The following is a 20000-nucleotide window of genomic DNA, read 5'->3' on the forward strand; positions in this document are numbered from 1 at the left end:
AATCGAAAACTAACCTTTTTAAAATGGGTGCTTAGACTTAAATACTGTTGAACAATGCCGTTTAAAAAGGGTTGTTGAGGCTTAAGTAAGCAGTATTCATTTTCCCATTGATTTTATAGTGGGTCAGTAGGGGGGGCAGTAAGGGGGTCAGTGTTTTGTCGAAACCCGCTCAAATGGCCGGCGAAGCATGATGAATTCGCAGCTGCACACGATCAATGACATCACCAGAAGCATAAAACGATGTTGATAAATTAATAAATAATTCTTTTTATAAGTTTTGTTCAGTTGGAGCTTTATCTTGAAGAAGAGCTCATTTTCAAAGTGAACTGTTGGTGAAATGGACGTCCAGACGACTCTAGAGTCTCTTCAAATTCAAATCTTACGCATGGATAAATAATAAGAATATTAATACATGTATATTATGCTGATTTTTCAAGTAGCCGTTAAGTACATGAAACTCATTTTGCATCTGGAAGATAACAATATTGCTTGGTTTGATGAAAAATTGGAAAATTAAACGAGACTTACCTGTAAGTTGAAGTTTGATTGAGATTCTATCACATGACATCAGAAGGTGAGAGATCACATGAGATAGCACGGCGCTTGCGCAAGTCATAATTAAAAGCCACGTACAGGGTGCATCCAAAATAGTAGGCAGGCTGAAAAAGCCAAGTGCCGGAAGAGACCGGCAACCAAAAGTGCCAAAGAGAGGGTGGGTGTGATAGTGGAGGGCATGTGATCTCTCGCCTTCTGATGTCATGTGTCAGTCAAACTTCAACTTACAGGTAAGTCTTGTTTAATTTTCCAATTCTATCACATGACCAGAAGGCAGAGATCCCATGAGACTTTAAAGAGTAGATGCACCCATACGACATGCACTCCAACAAGAGGCATGAAATCCACACAAAAGTAAGAGGGTGAGCATAAACAAGGATAACCATGTGTGTAATATATTGTCTAACAGTAACAAAATGAGCAACATAGCACATGCACTATTCCAAAAAACATATCAAAGCTTTCACTGGTCAAGGATAGCGGAAGCAAGGCTGTTTCCTTGAATAACCGGTTTGTTGTAATATTTACGGAAGGTCTCGGCAGACTTCCAGCCTGCCTTTGCCATGATCTCATGGACAGGGACGTCCTTTTCATTAGCTTTGGAAACGGATGCTGACCTAGTGCTATGTGCCATGAATACCTTTGTATCAATACCACAAAATCTAAGAGTGTCCTTAGTCCACCTAGAGACCGTGTCCCTAGATACAGGTTTATGGGGCCTAACATAACTAATAAACAGTTTTGTTTCGTTATTGCGCAAAGCCTTGGTCTTGTTGATGTATGCTTTCAGACAAGTCAAAGGGCAAATTGTACTGTCTGGCTCATAGGTAGCAATGTCAATCCTCGTGTGTGGGCTTCTGGGGGTACTGGTCTTGACATGCTCAGCGACGTCAAAGGAATAATTATCCTCCACCATGGTAAGATGCTGTAGATCTAGGTAGTGTATCGATTGCCCTTGTTGACTCGAAACTAAGAGAATTAGCATAAGGACCTTGTGCGTTAAATCCTTTAAAGACAGTTTTTCATTGGGGTATAAAGAAGATAAATGTTTTAAAACCACTGGGTCTACGCGATTCAAAGACCCCTTTCATAAATCGTGTAACAATATGGTTGCTACCAAAGCTCCCCTCCCCGTCTATCGTAACAATGGTAGATAAGGCAGAGCGAGCAGTGTTAAGGGTTGAGTAGCTAAGCCCTTGATTAAATAGCCCCAAGAGAAATTGAAGGGCGTCGCTCAGTGATGGTGAATAACAATTAATTTTTCGTTCACGACAAAATGCCATCCATTTTTTAACGTATGTGGCATACTGTTTTTTAGTGCCTTTCCTCCAGGATGCCATGAGAATGTCGGTAACCTTCTCTGGAAAATGGTAATGACTGAAGGATTCCCTGACACAGGACATACCATCAGATGAAGATTCCTGTGTAGTGGATGTGGGCCACTGCGGGAGGGGTGGTGTAGAAGATCTGGTCGTGGAAGCAAGATCCAGGGCTGGTAGCACAAATGTCATAGGAGGACCCGAAACCACGTTTGAGTTGGCCAAAGTGGGGCGATTAGTACACCCTGTGCTTGGTCTTGACTGATCTTCTGAAGGCATCTTGGAAGAAGGCTAAAGGGTGGAAAAGCATAAAATTTGTGCCCATTCCAATTCATAGTAAATGCGTCTACGTGTGCACTGTTAGGGTCTGCTTGCCATGAGCAGTAACTACTGATCTGATAGTTTAAGCGGCTTGCAAACAAGTCGAAATCGAGGCCGGGGTGGCGCATCAGGATCCTGTAAAACGAGTGTTTGTTTAACATCCACTCGTGATTATCTGAGAACACGCGTGATTTCTCATCAGCCCCAGTGTTCAGCCGACCAGGTATGTGCACAGCTGAGAGCCAAATATCTCGTGATATGCACCATTCCCAAATTTGAACAGCTAGCTGGTTAAGTTCCTTGGATTTTGAGCCCCCCATATTGTTGATATAAGCGAGGGCTGTGGTATTGTCGATCTGAATTTGGATGTGGCAGTTGTTCATATGGCTACAAAAACAATTTAACGCAAAAAAGGCTGCAAGTAATTCCAATATGTTTATATGGTATTCAGCTTCCGAATGGGTCCATCTCCCCCCCGTCTTCTAGGTGCCAAAAACAGCTCCCCACCCCAATGTTGATGCGTCGGATTGAATCGAAGTGCTGGGATGGTCGCGTAGGATATCTCATTTGAGAGTTACAGCATTATCATGCCACCACTGAATTTCTGTTAGAGCGGGAGGGGATAATTGCATTTTTCCCCCCTAATCGCCCTTGTTTGCTATGAGTGCGAGATATTTATCCCGCTCTGGGTGGCAGTAGTGAAGTGGTCCATACTGAGCACCGGGAAAATTTGACACCAGAATACCGATAACCTCTGCGACCTGTCTAATTGTGGGCATTTGTGTTTTTGAGAGCGTAGCGCAGACAGACAGAATCCGTTGAACTTTTTTCCTGTAGGCGTAACTGTCATAGCAATAGAATCCAGTACAAACCCTAGGAAAGTTAATTTCTGAGAGGGTACGAAGACCGATTTGTCTGGATGGATATGAAACCCTAATTTGGTAAACAGCATGATAGTGTCGATGACTTTTTTATGACATTCCGCAAAGGTGTCGCCTTGTAGATAAGAATCGTCAATATACCCTGAATTGAGATGTCCCATGCTGCGTAGGGTGGCATACACAGGTTTCAATAGTTTAGTAAATATGCGCGGGGCACTAGCTAGGCCATTGGGCAAACAGGTATATTTGTAGAAAACACCGTCAAAACAGAACTTTAAGTATTTCTGGTGAGATGGGTGGATAGGAACGGTATAATATGCGTCCTTTAAGTCCACCGAAGCCATGAAACAACCTGGTCTCATCATGTTTACAGCAGCCTCTAGAGTATCCATTTTAAAATGATGGTAAGCTATAAATTCGTTACACGCTTTGAGATTAAGAATGGTATGGTGCGTGCCATCTTTTTTCGGTCGTAAAAATACTGTGGAAATAAATTCCCCTGTTTCCTGTGCCGCCGGAATAATGACCCCTTTAGCGAGAAGTTTATCAATTTCGGCGTTGACAATTGAATGTTGATGACTGTTAAAGATACTAGGTCTGCCGCAATGTTGCATGGGTGCAACACTGTTTTTAAATTCAAGTTTAACTCCAGTAACTATCTGAAGAATAGTAGGGTCAGTAGTGATCGCTTCCCACTGCGGCAAAAAATGCTTGAGATCTCGGGCTTGGAAACTAGTTTGTGATTTTACCAAGCTATGTACAATGTCAATAGAGAAAGATGTCATGTTTGCATTACATACCTCAGACACCTTCATTGGCGCTGGCTGGTTTCGCCGTCCTTTTTCTTTCTCCGCCGGCTTTGAGAAGCGACTTTTGTCTAAAAAATCAGAGGATTTTCCTCTAGGGTAAGGCTGGAATCTTCGCTGGCTCGAGCCATATGTTGAGCGCCCAGCGTACTTATCGCCACGGGAATTCCCGGAATGTTGAGGGCGAACCCTTTTCGTCAACTTATTGGCCTCTGTGATATCCTTCGCGAGTTTTGACAAATCTCCGAACAGGTACTCTGTGGTGCCATCAACAGTGGACAGGTTCCATAAAGCGGCATAGTCTTTATGCATCTCTTTCTTCATGGCCAGGCGTCGGGAGTGATTCACCTCGTGGTTGTATTAAAGTGCCATTGCAACAGCATCTGTCAACAAGGTGATCAGTTCTTTGTCTTGGCTGTATTTTCCCAGCGCCAAATCGGCGGCTTTTTTCATGGCTGTAATGGTGCCGATAAGAGTGTTTTGTCCCTTTTGCGATCGTACATCTTGAGCTTTCATGGTAGTCGAAAGTTGGCTCCAGATTGAGGGGTTCACTGTCGGGGTTCGCAGACCCTTGACATTTTCTGGACGAGAATATTTGTCCAGTTTGACCTTGAGCTTCTCGTCCCCCATCTTTTCTGACAAAAGATTATTAAAAATAGCCGCCAGACCTTCGTGAAGGGGCGGAGAAGTCTTCTCGCTTACTGTTAAGTCCTGCGCGAGTTCCTTCAAGAGGTCTTCACCCGGCATAGCCTCGTCATTGGCACCTTTGCCCGCAGAGGCGAGGAGCGCGGATAAATCCGCATTCATGTCCGCAGATTTGGCGGGCCCGTCATTAGAGGCGGTTTCACCGTCCTCATCGGAGTCGTCGTGCCCGTTCAGGAGCACTGAGCTTACATTCTCGTTCAATTTCGTCAGCTGGCTCAGAACTGGAGCCATGGCAGCCTTGAACATATCTGCGAAAGCGTTTGCTGAAGGCATATTCTGGGCGCCTCTGTTCGTTGACGTTTCAGGGGCGCGCTCATCAGTTGTGTGGTCTTCGTGATCGGACATAATCACACTGAATTATTGGCACCCAACTACGTTAGAGCCTAAGCTGGGTTCCAACTAAGGCTAACTACGTTAACCTCTCCAGCAATTTGTGTCAGAAAAGGTTTTTAGTGTAGAAAAACCAAGCTCCAAGAATTTGTATGACGTACCGCATTAAGCGCAAATTGTGCAATGACTTACGCAAGCGCCGTGCTATCTCATGGGATCTCTGCCTTCTGGTCATGTGATAGAATTGACTTGTTTTACCGACAAGTCAACAGATGTGTTTTATTTTTCCCATCAAATACTGTATAGTGGTGTCACAGTGTTCTGTTTTTCCAGCGTTATCTGTTCCCTTGAATACTGGGCAATAGTGCTGTGTGTTCCCCCTTCCCTCCCCTCCCCTCCCCATAGAACATTTCAGTGCTACGTGTTACCTTCAAAATGGACGACTTCAGAGTACAACAAAACAAAAAGAAATGTGAAAATAAAGGAAAGTAATCACACCCTAACAATAAATATGATAGCGGCAGATGAATACAGACAGTATCCTAAACACTCATAAAAGCTAACCTTAGGCCTAAAATCTTTTGGTTTAGGCCTGATTAGGCCTAAGTTGGCTTTTATGCATGTTCTGGATACTTTCTGTATTGGTAAAACAATGGCCTGTGACCTATAAAAAATACCAGGGAGAACACACAGCACTAGTGCCCAGTGTTCGGGGGAACACAAAATGTGGACCCCCTTTTCGACTGGTTTCATGGACCACTTTTATGGACTTTTTTTTTTTTTGGCTAAAGAATGTCCCAAAGCATGTTAACAAGCTTTTTAACCTTAGACAAAATGATTTCACGACAAAAGGAATGTGTTCACTTTGTGACAAAGTTTAGATTGGGTAATGTTGAAACTGATATTTATTTCACCAAAACAATAATGTCATATCAGTTACAAATTGTTTCATTTTTTCATTAGTAAGAGTGATTTTACATTACCTAAAGAGAATAATAACAATATCATTTATCATTGGTATTCTATTGTTATAAAATATGTTAATGTTTAAACAATTATTTGCTGAAGGCGAGGTGAATATCAGGAAATAAAAACCTCAACTTTGTCTCGGTCTTTATTCACCGATATTCACCGAGCCTGAGGTGGATAATATTATTGTTTTAGTATAATTACATTACAGTGTGACGCACCTTACCGTGGCCACCTAACAAATTGTCCGCCAATAAGGGGGTGTGAATTTGATTGACAGTCACTCCTCCTTGCAAAGTTCGTACTGTTGTACAGTGTAAAGTTGAACACTGTTGGGTAATTGAGTTGACATATTTACACGTAGTTGTCAAATGTTAAAGCTTGTTGGGTGGCCATGGTGAGGCGCGTTGCACTGTAAGGTGATTGTTTGAAAAATATTCATTTTCACCTCGACAAAACAGCTTGTGGCCATTTTGAAAAATATGTGTAGGTGATTATCACGTAATAACCTCAAGTTCAACCAATCAGCACAGAGAATTTCAATAATCACCTATGTAATAATATTAATTTGATATATTGTTCGTGTTGGGGCTCAGGAATGTTTGCTCTTTGTTTACAAGTGTCATTAATTGTTTTCCCTTGAAAAGCGTCTTAAAGCCAGGCTGTCAATAATTAAGAATCATTCTTTGAAATTGAGGTAAATATTCTGCCACTATTCACCGAGATTGAAAACAATAATAATTGTTTTAATATATACACACGATGTGATCTCAACAACATTTGCAGAAGAAAACCTTCCAAAGTCGATTTAATTGACATCTCAATTCATGTGTGGAAAACATGCAAACGACACAAAGTATGCGCAAAAGGGACGCATCGATACAAATTACACCAAGTGAAACAAATTGTTGCCGTTTCATTTTCATTTTCAGCAATAATCATCTGGAAAACTAAGTCAAACACTGGTTGGCAAAAGTATGAAAGTTCTTCTCTTACCTTTGAAAACTTTCAGACCAAATTTTGTGGCCCTCTTTGTATTCTATAGCACAGCATCTTGTTGTATTCTCAATACATGTAAGTCCTATTCAGAAATGCTGGCGAGCTTAGGCTGGTCAATTTGTCTTCTTTGGATCATACATTATTCACTCTGTAGGGAGTGATTAATGCTTAATTACTCCAAGATACATAGTAGTGAACCAGTCAGATTGCTTGAAACACTGAGATCACTGACTGAGTATATACTTGTGTATAAACCTTTCACATTTTACAACTGACACGTAAAAAGTAGACTTTAGAAGTCATAAGAAGGTCTCGCATGTCCTTTTTTCCCTCTAGATCGAGGAGCAGCCTTCAGTGGTTGAAAATCAGTCAGAGGATGATGGGGCATTGTACGTGAGAACGAGAGGCTCGTCAAATGCTCCTAAGTTTGGCTGGGTTAAAGGGGTCCTGTTCGGATGTCTTCTCAACATATGGGGTGTCATGCTGTACTTACGACTTTCCTGGGTGGTAGGTCAAGCTGGAATAGGCTTGGCATCCGTCATCATTTTATTGTCAGCTGTTGTGACCACGCTGACAACGTTGTCCATGTCTGCAGTTTGTACCAATGGAGAAGTCAAAGGAGGTGATTCTCATTTTCTTATTTGGTTAATAATAACAACATGTAAATGGCATGATGTACATCATTATGCATTGTATCTATCGTCTTGGTTACATGTACCACAGGATCATTGTGCTCATCGTGCAACTTACAGATTTTGGAAATATCTGTTGGCTAGGTTTGGTTGCACGTGATTGCCCCAAAGGTGCCTATGTGACTATACTCTTGTCCATTGATTTCACTAAAACAATGTCTAATAAAGCAATTGCAATTATTATTTTTTTGAATTTGCTTTTTGTGATATCTGGAATAGTCCATTTTACAGTTGTGTGCTTAGTTACCTGGCCTATGAATGAAAGTGAGGCTGGAGTTGACCTTGTTTTGATAGAAACCTCACTGCTTTTCTTCTGCAAATTCTTACTAATTAGCATGACAAGTCGTGAGTCCACAACAAATTTTGACCACTGTGATGACGAATGTCATTGTCGATAAGAGTACAGACAACGCTGAACCACTTTCGATTTGTTTTTTACCACAATATTCGACACCAAAAAAAGTGTTTATTTCAGAGTGTGACCAAACGCATGACACAAAAAAGAGCAAACGTTGTCTATAACTTTCTCGCAATATGATGGGTTTATTTCCTAAAATGGGTGTTCCTGATTGGCTATTACATTGCGTGACAAATTGATGTGAGCAGCATTGTGTAGACTCTTATTGACAAGGGCAAAGTAGCCGATCAGATTGCGAGATTATAAGCAATTGCGGTAAAATATTGCTTTTCAGATTGTCTGTATAGGTAACAGCTCGTCTTCCTACGTTTTTGCGTCTGCTCATGGGCTGCCAGTTTAGATGGTTTTATCCTCCAGGTGTCTGGCACAATGACCGGCTAGTGTCAACCTTCTGAAACCCACAGCCCTTGAATAAAGGATTTGGCTTGAAACTGCTTGAAAACTCTTTTTTGTTTTCCTTAGGTGAAAATTGTAGGAGTTTTTTGAGATTTCATCATACTAAGTTAAAGAGAAATTTCAAAACGTTGAGCCCAAATTTGACTATTGGGAAAGATCAAATGCAAGTATTAAACTGCCAGTGCATTTTATGAGATGTGTTCGTGTGAAGTTGCAGTCTGATAAATGAAAATGCCAGATGGAGGATATCAAAGTAGGCTTTTTCAGCAAAGAAAACTCTGAAACACAATGTATGGCGTAGAAATCTTCTCAAAAACGCTCCTTGAAAACTCAAATTTCTGGTTCTTGAAAACTCCTTGAATACTCCTTGAATATGCCTGGAATTTTAAACAAGTGAGGAGAAAGTGCTGCCTTTGTAACCTTATCTGCAAATGGTTCAACTTTCAAGTCTTCTCGGATAAGAACTATAAACTGCAGGCCCTTTCTTACAACCTTTCCTGTTAATTAACGCTGTGGGACACGAAAGAATCCATGCAGTGTTTGTGAAGATTAGGGGGAGACCCCTGATGCAGTCGTCTGTCCTCCTTTCACATTCATGTGTGGGTTGGAGAGATGGGTGAGATCAAAATACAGGTAAATTTAATATATGCATAATGTAGCAGGGTGAGATCAAATTAATATAGACCAGAAGCTCATGACCTTGAAGCATTTATCTCTGATTCAGAGCTGGGGTTCTTTTGAGTTTAAAAATTTCCTTATTTGGATGAACTTAGCTTGTGAATTTTCGGGCTTGTGCAGCTGCCATCTTATTTTGTCCATATTTGGGCATGAAATTGGTCCATATTTGGGCATAAAATCCCCAGTTTTGTTCCAAGGAAAAGAGTTGCAAGTTACACGCTTTATGTGCTTCTTTATGGAGTGATTGCAGCTGTGGCACCTTTACAGGCTGACAGTTGATCTCAAGATAGCTTTGTCAATGCCTGGCATCTCACTTTTACTGTTTTTGGTCTTTGAACAGTTAAAGATCATTCATCCACAAGATGCTTGCTAAATGTCTGGTTCCTAGGTTTCACACTCTAGAGTACATGTACACACGGACAGAAAAAAATGGCCTTTTGATTGACAGATTTACTTGAATCTTGTGTTTTAAGGAGGCGCCTATTACTTGATATCCCGCAGTCTTGGGCCGGAGTTTGGCGGCTCCATCGGGGTGATATTCTCCGTAGCGAGTGCTGTGGCAACTGCCATGTACGTGGTTGGCTTCGCAGAGACCATGCGGGACATCCTTAGGAACAACGATGCCTTAATAGTTGATGAATCAAATGACATTCGCATCATTGGCGTCGTGACTATTGTCATTCTTCTTGGTGTCACTATGGTTGGCTTGCAATGGGTGGTGCGCACACAGATTGTCCTTCTCATCATTTTGGTGATTTCGATTCTCAATGTCATCATTGGAACTTTTATTGGGCCACAGTCAGAAGAGAGTAGAGCCAACGGTTTCGTTGGCTACAAGAAAGATATCTTTGAGACCAATCTCGGCCCTGGTTTCAAAGGAGAAAGCTTCTTTTCCGTATTTGCAGTGTTCTTTCCAGCGGCAACTGGAATTCTCGCAGGTGTTAATATATCAGGGGATTTGAAAGACGTGCACAAGGCTGTCCCCAAAGGAACACTGCTAGCCATTCTGATCAGCACTTTGGTATATGTGATGCTGGCTTGGTTTGTCGGCGCCTGTGTTGAACGAGAAGCCCTTGGTCTTGTGCATGATGCAGTGAATGCAACAAATGAAACTCTGGTTTCTTGTGCCACACAGGAATGTCAGCATGGGCTGCTGAATGATTTCCAGGTAATAATCTTAACACAAAATAATATAATGTCAAAGGCATAGACAGTTCAGGGTCATTTCTCAAGGAGAATGCTGTGTTCATTGTACATGTATTTATAACTTGATTAAAATACTCATCCATGTTCAATAGCCGTTTTGACCAATCGGATGAATTTCTCTATACACGTGAGCGTGTGAGCGTGGTTTTGAAGGCATGTTGTCCTGGGTTCAAGAACCTTCAAAACACTAAACCGGAGCTTTTTCACGCTTACTGGCCAACGTGAATAAAATTTTTATACATCGCCGAATCACATTTCTTCGATTCCGAGGTGACTTGGACTGGCGCGACTTCTTGTGTAACACTAGGTAATTAGTTTTGCTTCCTTGTTCAGGGTGTTATTTGATTCCCAGGCAAACTGAGCTAGACCGCCTTTCACGAAGGAATAGTCTTTCTGCCATCACAATTGGTCAAAACGGCTATTGAATAATAAGGAGTAGTTCAAGCCATTTAAAACACGCGCAGCACGTGTTATATCAGATATAAAATATCCCTTGGGTTTTGCCCTCGGGTTTTTGAAATATCTGTTAGAAAACAGTCCTTAGAAAATACGCAAGCTGATTGGTTAGAAATCGTGTTTCTGTAACTCGATGGAGACACAGAACTAGCGCGAGCTGTTGACGTAGTGATGGCGCAAGCAAAGAGAATTTACATTTTGATAATTAGACTTAACAAGTTGTATTGAAGTAATTTTGCGTTAATGAAAGCAATTGACTGCGGGAAGATAACGAGGTGCCTTTTTTGTAAATGTCTGATAGTATTTTTGTCAAAACAGTAACAAGAAAATCATAAGAATGTGGCGCTTTGACTTTGGTGGAATATTGGTTTACTTGAACAAGTGAGACAAATAATCATGCTATAGGGCTACCTCAACATTCAGTAGGTACAAACTGCTAATATAGGACTGAAATGTCAAATGGCGGGAACATTTGCAAAGGAAAGGAACTTTATTTACCGTAAGTGTCTAGTCATTCTAGCGCTGAAGCACTAATTGGGGACACTGTAAATTGAAATTAACAATTAACGCAAATCAAGTCAAATGTTGGTTTTTGAGGAGAGGGGAAACCGGAGTACCCGGACAAAAGCCTCTCGGTGCAGAGAAGAGAACCAACAAACTCAAACCCACATATGACGCCGAGACTAGAAGCGAACTCACATTGGTGGGAGGCGAGTGCTCTCACCACTGCGCCATCCCTGCACCCAAACACTGTCCGCAGCTTTCACATCAGTACAAATACTGTTCCCAAGTTTACATCCACGATATGTAAACGAACGTTGTCCATATGAAAGGCGACATAAAGGGATGTGTAAAAGATTGCATGATCGCGTAGCCCTAGTATGAATATGAGAGCGAGGTACAAATATATTAGCCAGATATTTTGGGATTAAATTATTAAGACATCTATATACCATTACAGCATAGTTGAGAAGGAGTCAATACTTCTAATGACCCTTTATTTCTGTAGGTAATGGAAGCTATATCAGGATGGGGACCCATTGTGACTGCAGGGATCTTTGCATCCACCTTGTCGTCAGCGCTTGCCAGTCTCGTTGGCGCACCGAAAACATTCCAAGCCGTTTGCAAGGACCACCTCTTCCCGTACGTCGAGTTTTTCGGCGTTGGATATGGGCCAGGCGAAGAACCTCGCCGCGGCTACCTCTTGGCGTTCGTCATTGGTGGTGCGTTCATCGTAATTGGAGATCTCAATGTCATAGCACCCATCATTTCTAACTTTTTCCTGATTGTCTATGCCCTAATTAATTATGCAGTATTCGCGGCCTCTCTGGGTCGTTCTCCCGGATGGCGTCCTTCGTTCAAGTACTACAATATGTGGATATCTTTGTTAGGTGCTCTGGTGTGCATAGCTATGATGTTCCTCATTAACTGGTGGGCAGCCTTGTTGACCATTGTTATTGTTGTTATCTTGTATAAGTACGTCGACTTCACCAAGCCGCAGGTAAGAGTTGCCATAGCTACGAACGGAATTGACTAAAGGCACGTGGCTGCCTATGTTAGGGAATAAAAAAAGATTGAAGCTATTCATCGTGGTGTGGTACAATGACATTAAGAGAAAATTAGAATACCCGTTTTTCCTTTATTGTTGCGTATTATGCCTGGTTCACAAGTACAATGCAATCATACAATGAACGTATACCCAAGGAAAGCAAGATACGCCGGCGTAATTGGAGTCACAACAAATAGTAAATGGTTCAGCTAGTACTATCAAGTTTTAGTATATACTAAAAAAGTGGATAGTGTTGAAGGCGCGCTCTGATTGGCTACTCAATATATACTTAAACAGTGCGATATACGTAATTTTGTGTGTCGAGGAGAAGAATAGTAGTTTTTCCAGCATTTTTTTCCAATAAACGTAAAAAAATTGTGCTTTGTTATCAATGTGTTGAATAATAAAACAATTATCCCGCTCAATCTTGCGGAATATCGCCTGATTTTAGCCAACTCGGCCAACGGCCTCTTCGGTTAAGTGTTAGGCGATATTCCGCGCGATTTCGCAGGATAATTAACAATTATTCCATAAGCGCGCGTTGGATATGAGATGGTAAATAGCCAACGAGGCGCGTAGCGCCAAGTTGGCTATAACCAGTCTCATATCCAACAAGCGCAAATGGAATAATTGTTTTATTAAATTCCTTTAACTCCAAAAATTTGGAAGTACGAAATACGAGCGGAAAAAGCGAGCAAATCCGAGCAAAATCGAAAAAAACTTGATGAGAACTGATGCAATGCTGTGTAACACCTTGTTGTCAGACAGCCGCAGGCTCATCACAAAAACATTTCTTGCCTTTTCGCGTACTTCTAAACGTCGGAATTGATCCAAACTTTCCACAAAAAAAGTTTTTTTTCTCCTTTTCCCCTTTATTTAAAGACCAATTTGGCATTCCCACGAAAACATTTTTAGTTTAGCAACGCTTAACGCAATCATTTACCATATAAGGTCAAACCAAGGTATATGAGCTGATAATCTATATATAGTGAACCAATCAGAGCACGAGAAATGCATTATAAGAGGTTGATAATTTAATAATTGTTGATTATTCACCTCCGAGCAACTCGCGCGGGATTTGTCCCCGAAAATATTGTAATAGTCGCAGGAAGAAATGAGTTAAAATCATCTTTTTGTTCTATATTATCTCACTGTTTTAGTATATATTAAAACAACTATTCACTTCAGTCTCGGTGGCTATTCCTATATTTTTCTTTATTTCTTTTGGGTTCGATACGTAATTTGATCATTTTTTCCCCTTTCAGTAGTAAAAGAAAAAACTCAAAACAGAAAAAAAATCCTAAATGCCATTGAGATGTCAGCCACCGTTTACGAAACGGAAATTTGCACAGTTAATCTAGAGGGACTGGTTATGAAACCTTAAAACCTTTCAAAAGCGAGAACAATGTTGTCGCAAGCAATCGATGTAGAATTGATCTTCGCACGGGTTTGCAAATTAGTTGCGCACAATTTAATCGAAGGATTTGATTGGTTATGCTCTAGACAAAAGGGGTGTTTTGTGGAGGGTCAGGACCAAAAATACGGACAAAAACATGAAACAAAGGAAGTTTTCGAGATTCATAACCATCTCCATGCATTAATCTAACTATGATACTACGGAAGCCGGTAAGAATCACACGTTGTCGCTTCCAAGTTGTCGCGAACTTCGACTGATATTTTTTACAGGTCATAGGTCATTGTTTTACAAGTACAAAAAGTATCCCAAACATTCATAACAGCTAACCTTAGGCCTAAAAACGTTTGTTTAGGCCTATTGTTAGCTTTTATTAGTGTTTAGAAAACTTTCTTTATTGGTAAAACAATGACCTGTAAAAAATACCGGCCGAAGTTCGCGACAACTTGGAAGCGACAACTTAGAAGATAGGAAGGAGAACGTAAAATATCAAAGGGATACAAAACTGCGATAGTACTCCCTCAAAGACTAGCACTGCTCTCAGTGAGAGTCGGACAAGCCCCCCCCCCCCCACCCCCTTTAGGTTTAACGCGACAACTTGGTAGCGACAACGTGTGACCCTTGTCGGCTTCCATATGACGAAAACAAAAGATCTCTCGAAAGGTAGAAGTTATCTTCGCACTTAACTGGACAATTTAAGCAAGTAGGGAGTTAAGAAACCACGACGGCTACGGCGACAAAAACGTCTCTTCAGTTCAAACTATAAGTTTGACCTATTTTAAGTGTTTCATGGTTATTCCAACTTGCCTATATTATACAATATGGGCGAAGTGTGCTGTAACTGGATTGGTACGGACGGATTCACTGTAGTTTGTCCACGTTGTCGTCAAAACCTTAATTAGAACGTTTTCACTCACGTGAATAATATAAATGCTATTTTGATGAAACAAAAGAATCTATTTGCATAAAAATAGTGTTCAATTCCCAGAGGATTAGTTTGGAACACCAACGTGGCCACCGTTTCTTTGTTTTGGAACACCAATATGGCCGCAATGACATCCTATGAAAACGCTCTGTTTGGTCATTTCACGTAGTAGTTTTGACGAGTACGGGAGAAAAATGTTCAAAAATGCGTGTTGCACGTGCAGCACGATCATTTTGGTTCTTTTAACCAATAATATTACAGCTTTTTGGCGTCTTCGTTGCCGTAGCCGTCGTCGTTTCTTAAACTCTCTTGTGTCTCTTTATAGACGCCTGAAAAATTCAGGCGGAACAAACTGGATTCGAACCCATGATCTCTGCGATGTCTGAATTTTTGAAAGTGTCTATAAAGTGACATATTGCTTAAATTGTGTAGTTAAGTGCGAAGATCACTTCTATCTTTCGTCTATACACTGCACTCCAAATATACATTTCTTTCATTCAAAAGATCTCTGTTTAGCTCATTTTGTTCGTGCACCAGCAGTTGTACATTGCAGCATTGTTATCGCGTCTCTAGAGATTGGTTGCAAACCTCGAATAGTTTGCGTATTACTTGTGAATGCGACGCGCGTAAACCGCTGCTCGAATTAGTGCAGAAATAAATCACTACTTAGTGTGAAGAGATTTTTAAATTCCCCTTTTTTTGCCCGTTTCAGGTTAACTGGGGTTCTTCGTCTCAGGCCTTTTCTTTTGTTCAAGCGCTTCGCTACGCTCTCCGGCTTGAGGGGATAGAAGACCACGTGAAGAATTTTCGGCCCAACTGCTTGGTTCTAACAGGCCGGCCACAGGACAGACCTAATCTGGCCCACATCGTGTCACAGATTACTAAAAATGTCGGTCTAATGGTGTATGGTAATGTGAAGAAGCCTTCTGAAGCCGTGGCTTCGGATAAGGATAAGGAAGACAGTCAGTGGATGAGAGAGCACAGAATCAAAGCTTTTCGAGCAGTGACTACAGGGAAATGGGGGGGGGGGGGGGGGGAGGGGAGAGAGAAAGGAATTGGGTCTTAACGATCTTCGACGGTGAACCTCACAATAGGGAGTTTTTAGAAATGACGACGACTTTTTACGACGGCTACGGCTACGACAAGCTACAAAACAATAATATCATTTGTTAAAAGAGGAAAAAGAATCCTGCTGCACGTGCGGCAGGCATTTTGTTGCAACAACTCACCAAACTTAAGGTTTCAACGACAACTTTTAAACAGGGCTTGAAATTAACGGAAAAATTCAGTCGCAGTTTTGCGACAAGATACGAAAATTTGGTTGCATTTCGCAAAATCGTCGCGGTGCATTGTGGTGTAAGCGGTGTAGTAAAACAAAATAGGGAGCTTAAGCAACGACAACGGCGACGGCAACGAAAACGTCATCTCAAAATGTAAATTTGCGTTATTTTAATCGCTTCGTGACTATTTCAACGTTTTTAATATGACAAGGGTGTGGTAATTCCTCAAAGATGACACCGGTCGGAACGGCACTCCATTTTAGGGGAGAAAATGAAAATTTAACCTCAAGTGCTGACGTTCTTCATAAAACCAAAAACTTGGCTATTTCACGTTGTTGTTTTGCTGACAGCGGCAGCAAAACGGACAAAAGTGAAAAACGCACGTGCAGGACGTGCAAAGCTATTGTTTTTACCCACTAAATATGCAAATTTGTGACGTTCTCGTTGCCGTCGCTGTTGTCGTTGCTTAAGCTCCCTAATATAACCCACAATACCTGTGTTGCAAGAAACCGCTGAAAATGGCGAATGATATCGAAGGAATGGAGTTGTGCACGTAACATTGCAGCGAAATTACGCTACAATTACGCTATCTTCAGGTTGAAAGAAAACTCAAGGCGAGAAACAAAATAATTTTGTCACTTCTTCATTTATTTTAGTAAAAAGAGCAGCAAAGCTCGGCAACTGCTAACCCTTTTGTTTCGAAAGAGCGAAGATGAAAACAAGTCGCAAATTTGCGACTTCTCCAGATATATTAGTCGCCAAGGGAAAAAATTGAGTGGCAAATGCGACTGTATTGGTCGCAATTTCAAGCCCTGCTTTAGCCACAAGTAACCCAGGCTCACTGTGTGTAGGTAAATTTAGAGAACATATGAGGCGAAGTTTAGGTCTGAAAATTTGTTAGAAAATGGAAATAAAAATCAATAAAACTTACCATGTGGTGAGCTGTTGTTGTCTGTAATACGTACACGAAGTTTCGGGAAAAATGGTCCCCGTTCACCTTCCTTCATAATATAGTGACAAGGTAGGAGACGGAAGCCAGCTTATGAACTCCGATCGACCCAAAACAAGCACGATTTTTTTCTCTAAAATCGAATCCAGTCGCTAGATAAACACGCCAGACTCGTGGAACATGAATTTCTCTAAACCATGAATCCACTGAAGCATCTCCAGGTAGCAACGCGAAGCCACCAGACTCCGTAAAACTTGTAAGTTAACCTGCTAAAATGGCGGCCAGAAAGCGTTGTACTCGCGAAGTGTCCAATTGAAAATGGCACTGAACTCTAGACGCCTGGTGACGAGTTTAATAAGTTCTGGAGGGAGGGGAATGCCACATTGCTAAAACACAAAACTCACTCAGCAATCTGGGACTCCCCTCCCTCCAGGGGGACTTATTATACTCGTCACCAGGCGTTTTGAATTGGACACTTCGCGAGTACAACGCTTTCTGGCCGCCATTTTAGCAGGTTAACTTACAAGTTTTACGGAGTCTGGTGGCTTTGCGTTGCTACCTGGAGATGCTTCAGTGGATTCATGGTTTAGAGAAATTCATGTTCCACGAGCCTGGCGTGTTTATTTAGCGACTGGATTCGATTTTCGCGAAAAAAATTGTGCTTGTTTTGGGTCGATCGGAGTCCATAAGCTGGCTTCCGTCTCCTACCTTGTCACTATATTATGAAGGAAGGTGAACGGGGACCATTTTCCCCGAAACTTCGTGTACGTATTAAAGACAACAACAGCTCACCACATGGTAAGTTTTATCGATTTTTATTTCCATTTTCTAGCAAATTTTCAGACCTAAACTTCGCCTCCTCATTTACCTACACACAGTGAGCCTGGGTTACCTGTGCTTTAGCGTACAAATGCAAAGTCTTTCATCCTATATTCTTGCTCTGTAAGCGTTCGTATAAATTCAATTTTAGGATATTTCGCCCACATTGTACAAAGTGAACGAGATGAAATAACCGCGAAAGACTTAGGATCGTGCAAAGTTACATTTTGAAGTGACGTTTTCGTCGCCGTAGTAGATCTTAAAGTCCCTATAGGAGTGACATCGCCACGTGACATCGCCGCCGCCATGCTGTGGGCGAAAACAAAAGATGTCTCATTAGCTTCTTTTGTTCGTCCACCGCAGAAGTCGTACATTTCTCTATTGTTATTCGTGTCTCTAGAGGTTGGTTGAAAACGTCCTATTATCACAGAAACAGATTATCACTTGACTTTGCACTAGAGCAGTTTTCAATTGAGTGTCGAAAGTAATTAACTAATTACTTTGGTTTTGCATTACTTCAATCAGTGATTGGTTCAAAGTTCTCGCGCCATTTTTTCAACCAATCAGAAGTGAAACCAAAACCAATCGTGGCTCACGCGTGCACATTTTCCCGCGCTTTGTGTCGCCTGCGTGTAATTGCTTCGAGTTTTGATTGGTTTCCTGGATTGTCTCTGTCCTTTTTGATTGGCCAAAGTAATTATTTTGGTTTTGGTTTTACGACAATCGATTGCTCTCTGTGTAAGTCTTTGCGGTTTTTCCATCTCGTTCACGTGATACAATGTGGCCGAAGTATGTTAAAAAATAAATTGGCGAGAGCGGTTTCAGAGTAAAAATAAAGAATAAAAAGTTTGCATTGGTATACTCATGTTGTTGTCGAGGCCTCAAATTTGGTGATTTCACGTAGTTGTCGCGCAGAGTACCGCAAAAATATGTGCAGAAATGCGTGCCATACGTGAAGCACGATTATTTTTACACTGTGCAATTTTTCGTGCAACTTGTCTCGCAACGCCATTGCTAAACAAATTGCACGAATCATCGCCCAATGCCAGTAACATACCTTGCAACGGTCAAAAACGTTGAGAGACCAGTTGATGAAATCGTTGCGGAACGTAGAATTGAGTTCTACTTTCCGCAACGGTTACATCGCCGAATTTTTTAATTGTGCAGTGTAACATGTGTCCTGCAACTTGTATCGCAACGGTTTGCGGCACCAGCCAATGAAACTGTTCCTTTATCCTCATGAGATCATCGAAACGGGACTAGTTGATTGAAACGTCGCTCAGTGTAACACCCGTAAAACAACTTGTTTCGTAATGTGAGAGCGTTTGTAGAAATGGCGTTGCGAGACAAGTTGCACGAAAAAAATGCACAGTGTATCAGCGCCTTTAACCAACGATATTATTGTTTTGTGGCATATTGTCGTCGCCATATGAGGGAGATGAGACAAAAAGAAATGGAGAAAAACAAATTAAGGTATCAATTTTAGGTCTGGCCATGCACAAAGCACTGATTTCCCTTCAGTAATTGAGATGAATATCTCGATCAAAATACTTCTAGAAATGGGGAATTTTTAGCAGCTTCTCTAGTTAGTTTAGGGGAGATATCTGTGGTAGCGCGAATCAGAAGATACCGGCTCAAGTCACTGCCATGTACTGTGCATGTTTCTCACACTGAATGTTTTATTTTCATCTTAAATCTTATTTTTAAAGGGGCTATGTCACGTTATTTTGGGGTGTTAAGGAGAAATCTTTAGTTAATATTGAGTTTAAAACTAAAAAATGGTAAGGTGGAATTCCTTACTGATAAAATGATCATTACATCACAAACAAGATGATTTAATAGGAAAATTCACCACCTGACGACGGAATTCTGACGACGTTAAATGTCGGTCCTTCACTCAGTCCTTTACTCATTATTCAGATTGCTTATTTTTCTTTCCTGTAGCTCCTAGTCTCCGCGCGGGGGTGCAGTCCATGATGCATCTCGCCGGCCTTGGAAAGATGCGCCCAAACACCGTGGTCATGGGCTTCAAGAGGAACTGGACGGATAAGAAGAACATAGATGACGTAGTGGACTACCTTGGAGTCATCAACGACGTATTCGATCTCAACTACGGTTTAGTAATTCTTCGCATGGACAAGAAACAGAAAAGAGAAATTGGTGAGCAGTTAGTTGTTGGTGAAAGAGACAACGATTCAGATTCTATCATAGGCGAGGATGAGTACTCGAAGTCGAAGCCACGTTCTCCTCAGTCAAAGAAAGCGGAGACACAAGAAGGAAGGGAAAGTCTTACCAGCCCCGATAAGGAGTCTTCGAAGCTTCCTGAAGACGAA

At 41.5% G+C, this 20000-nt stretch overlaps 1 protein-coding gene across 1 annotated transcript in view; it reads left to right on the plus strand.

Moving 5' to 3' along the window:
- The window catches only part of LOC138045884 (solute carrier family 12 member 2-like), a 36567-nt gene that overhangs the window by 14375 nt on the left and 2192 nt on the right, over positions 1 to 20000 (plus strand). Inside the window, exons 3-7 of the mRNA XM_068892517.1 lie at positions 7222 to 7507; positions 9543 to 10237; positions 11741 to 12232; positions 15332 to 15626; positions 19606 to 20000. The exon at positions 19606 to 20000 is cut by the window's right edge and continues 2192 nt beyond it. Coding sequence (XP_068748618.1) covers positions 7222 to 7507; positions 9543 to 10237; positions 11741 to 12232; positions 15332 to 15626; positions 19606 to 20000 — 2163 coding nt within the window. The remainder of the gene's footprint in view (positions 1 to 7221; positions 7508 to 9542; positions 10238 to 11740; positions 12233 to 15331; positions 15627 to 19605) is intronic.

The sequence above is a fragment of the Montipora capricornis genome, chromosome 1, assembly GCF_036669925.1.
Source record: "Montipora capricornis isolate CH-2021 chromosome 1, ASM3666992v2, whole genome shotgun sequence".
Classification (NCBI taxonomy): domain Eukaryota; kingdom Metazoa; phylum Cnidaria; class Anthozoa; order Scleractinia; family Acroporidae; genus Montipora; species Montipora capricornis.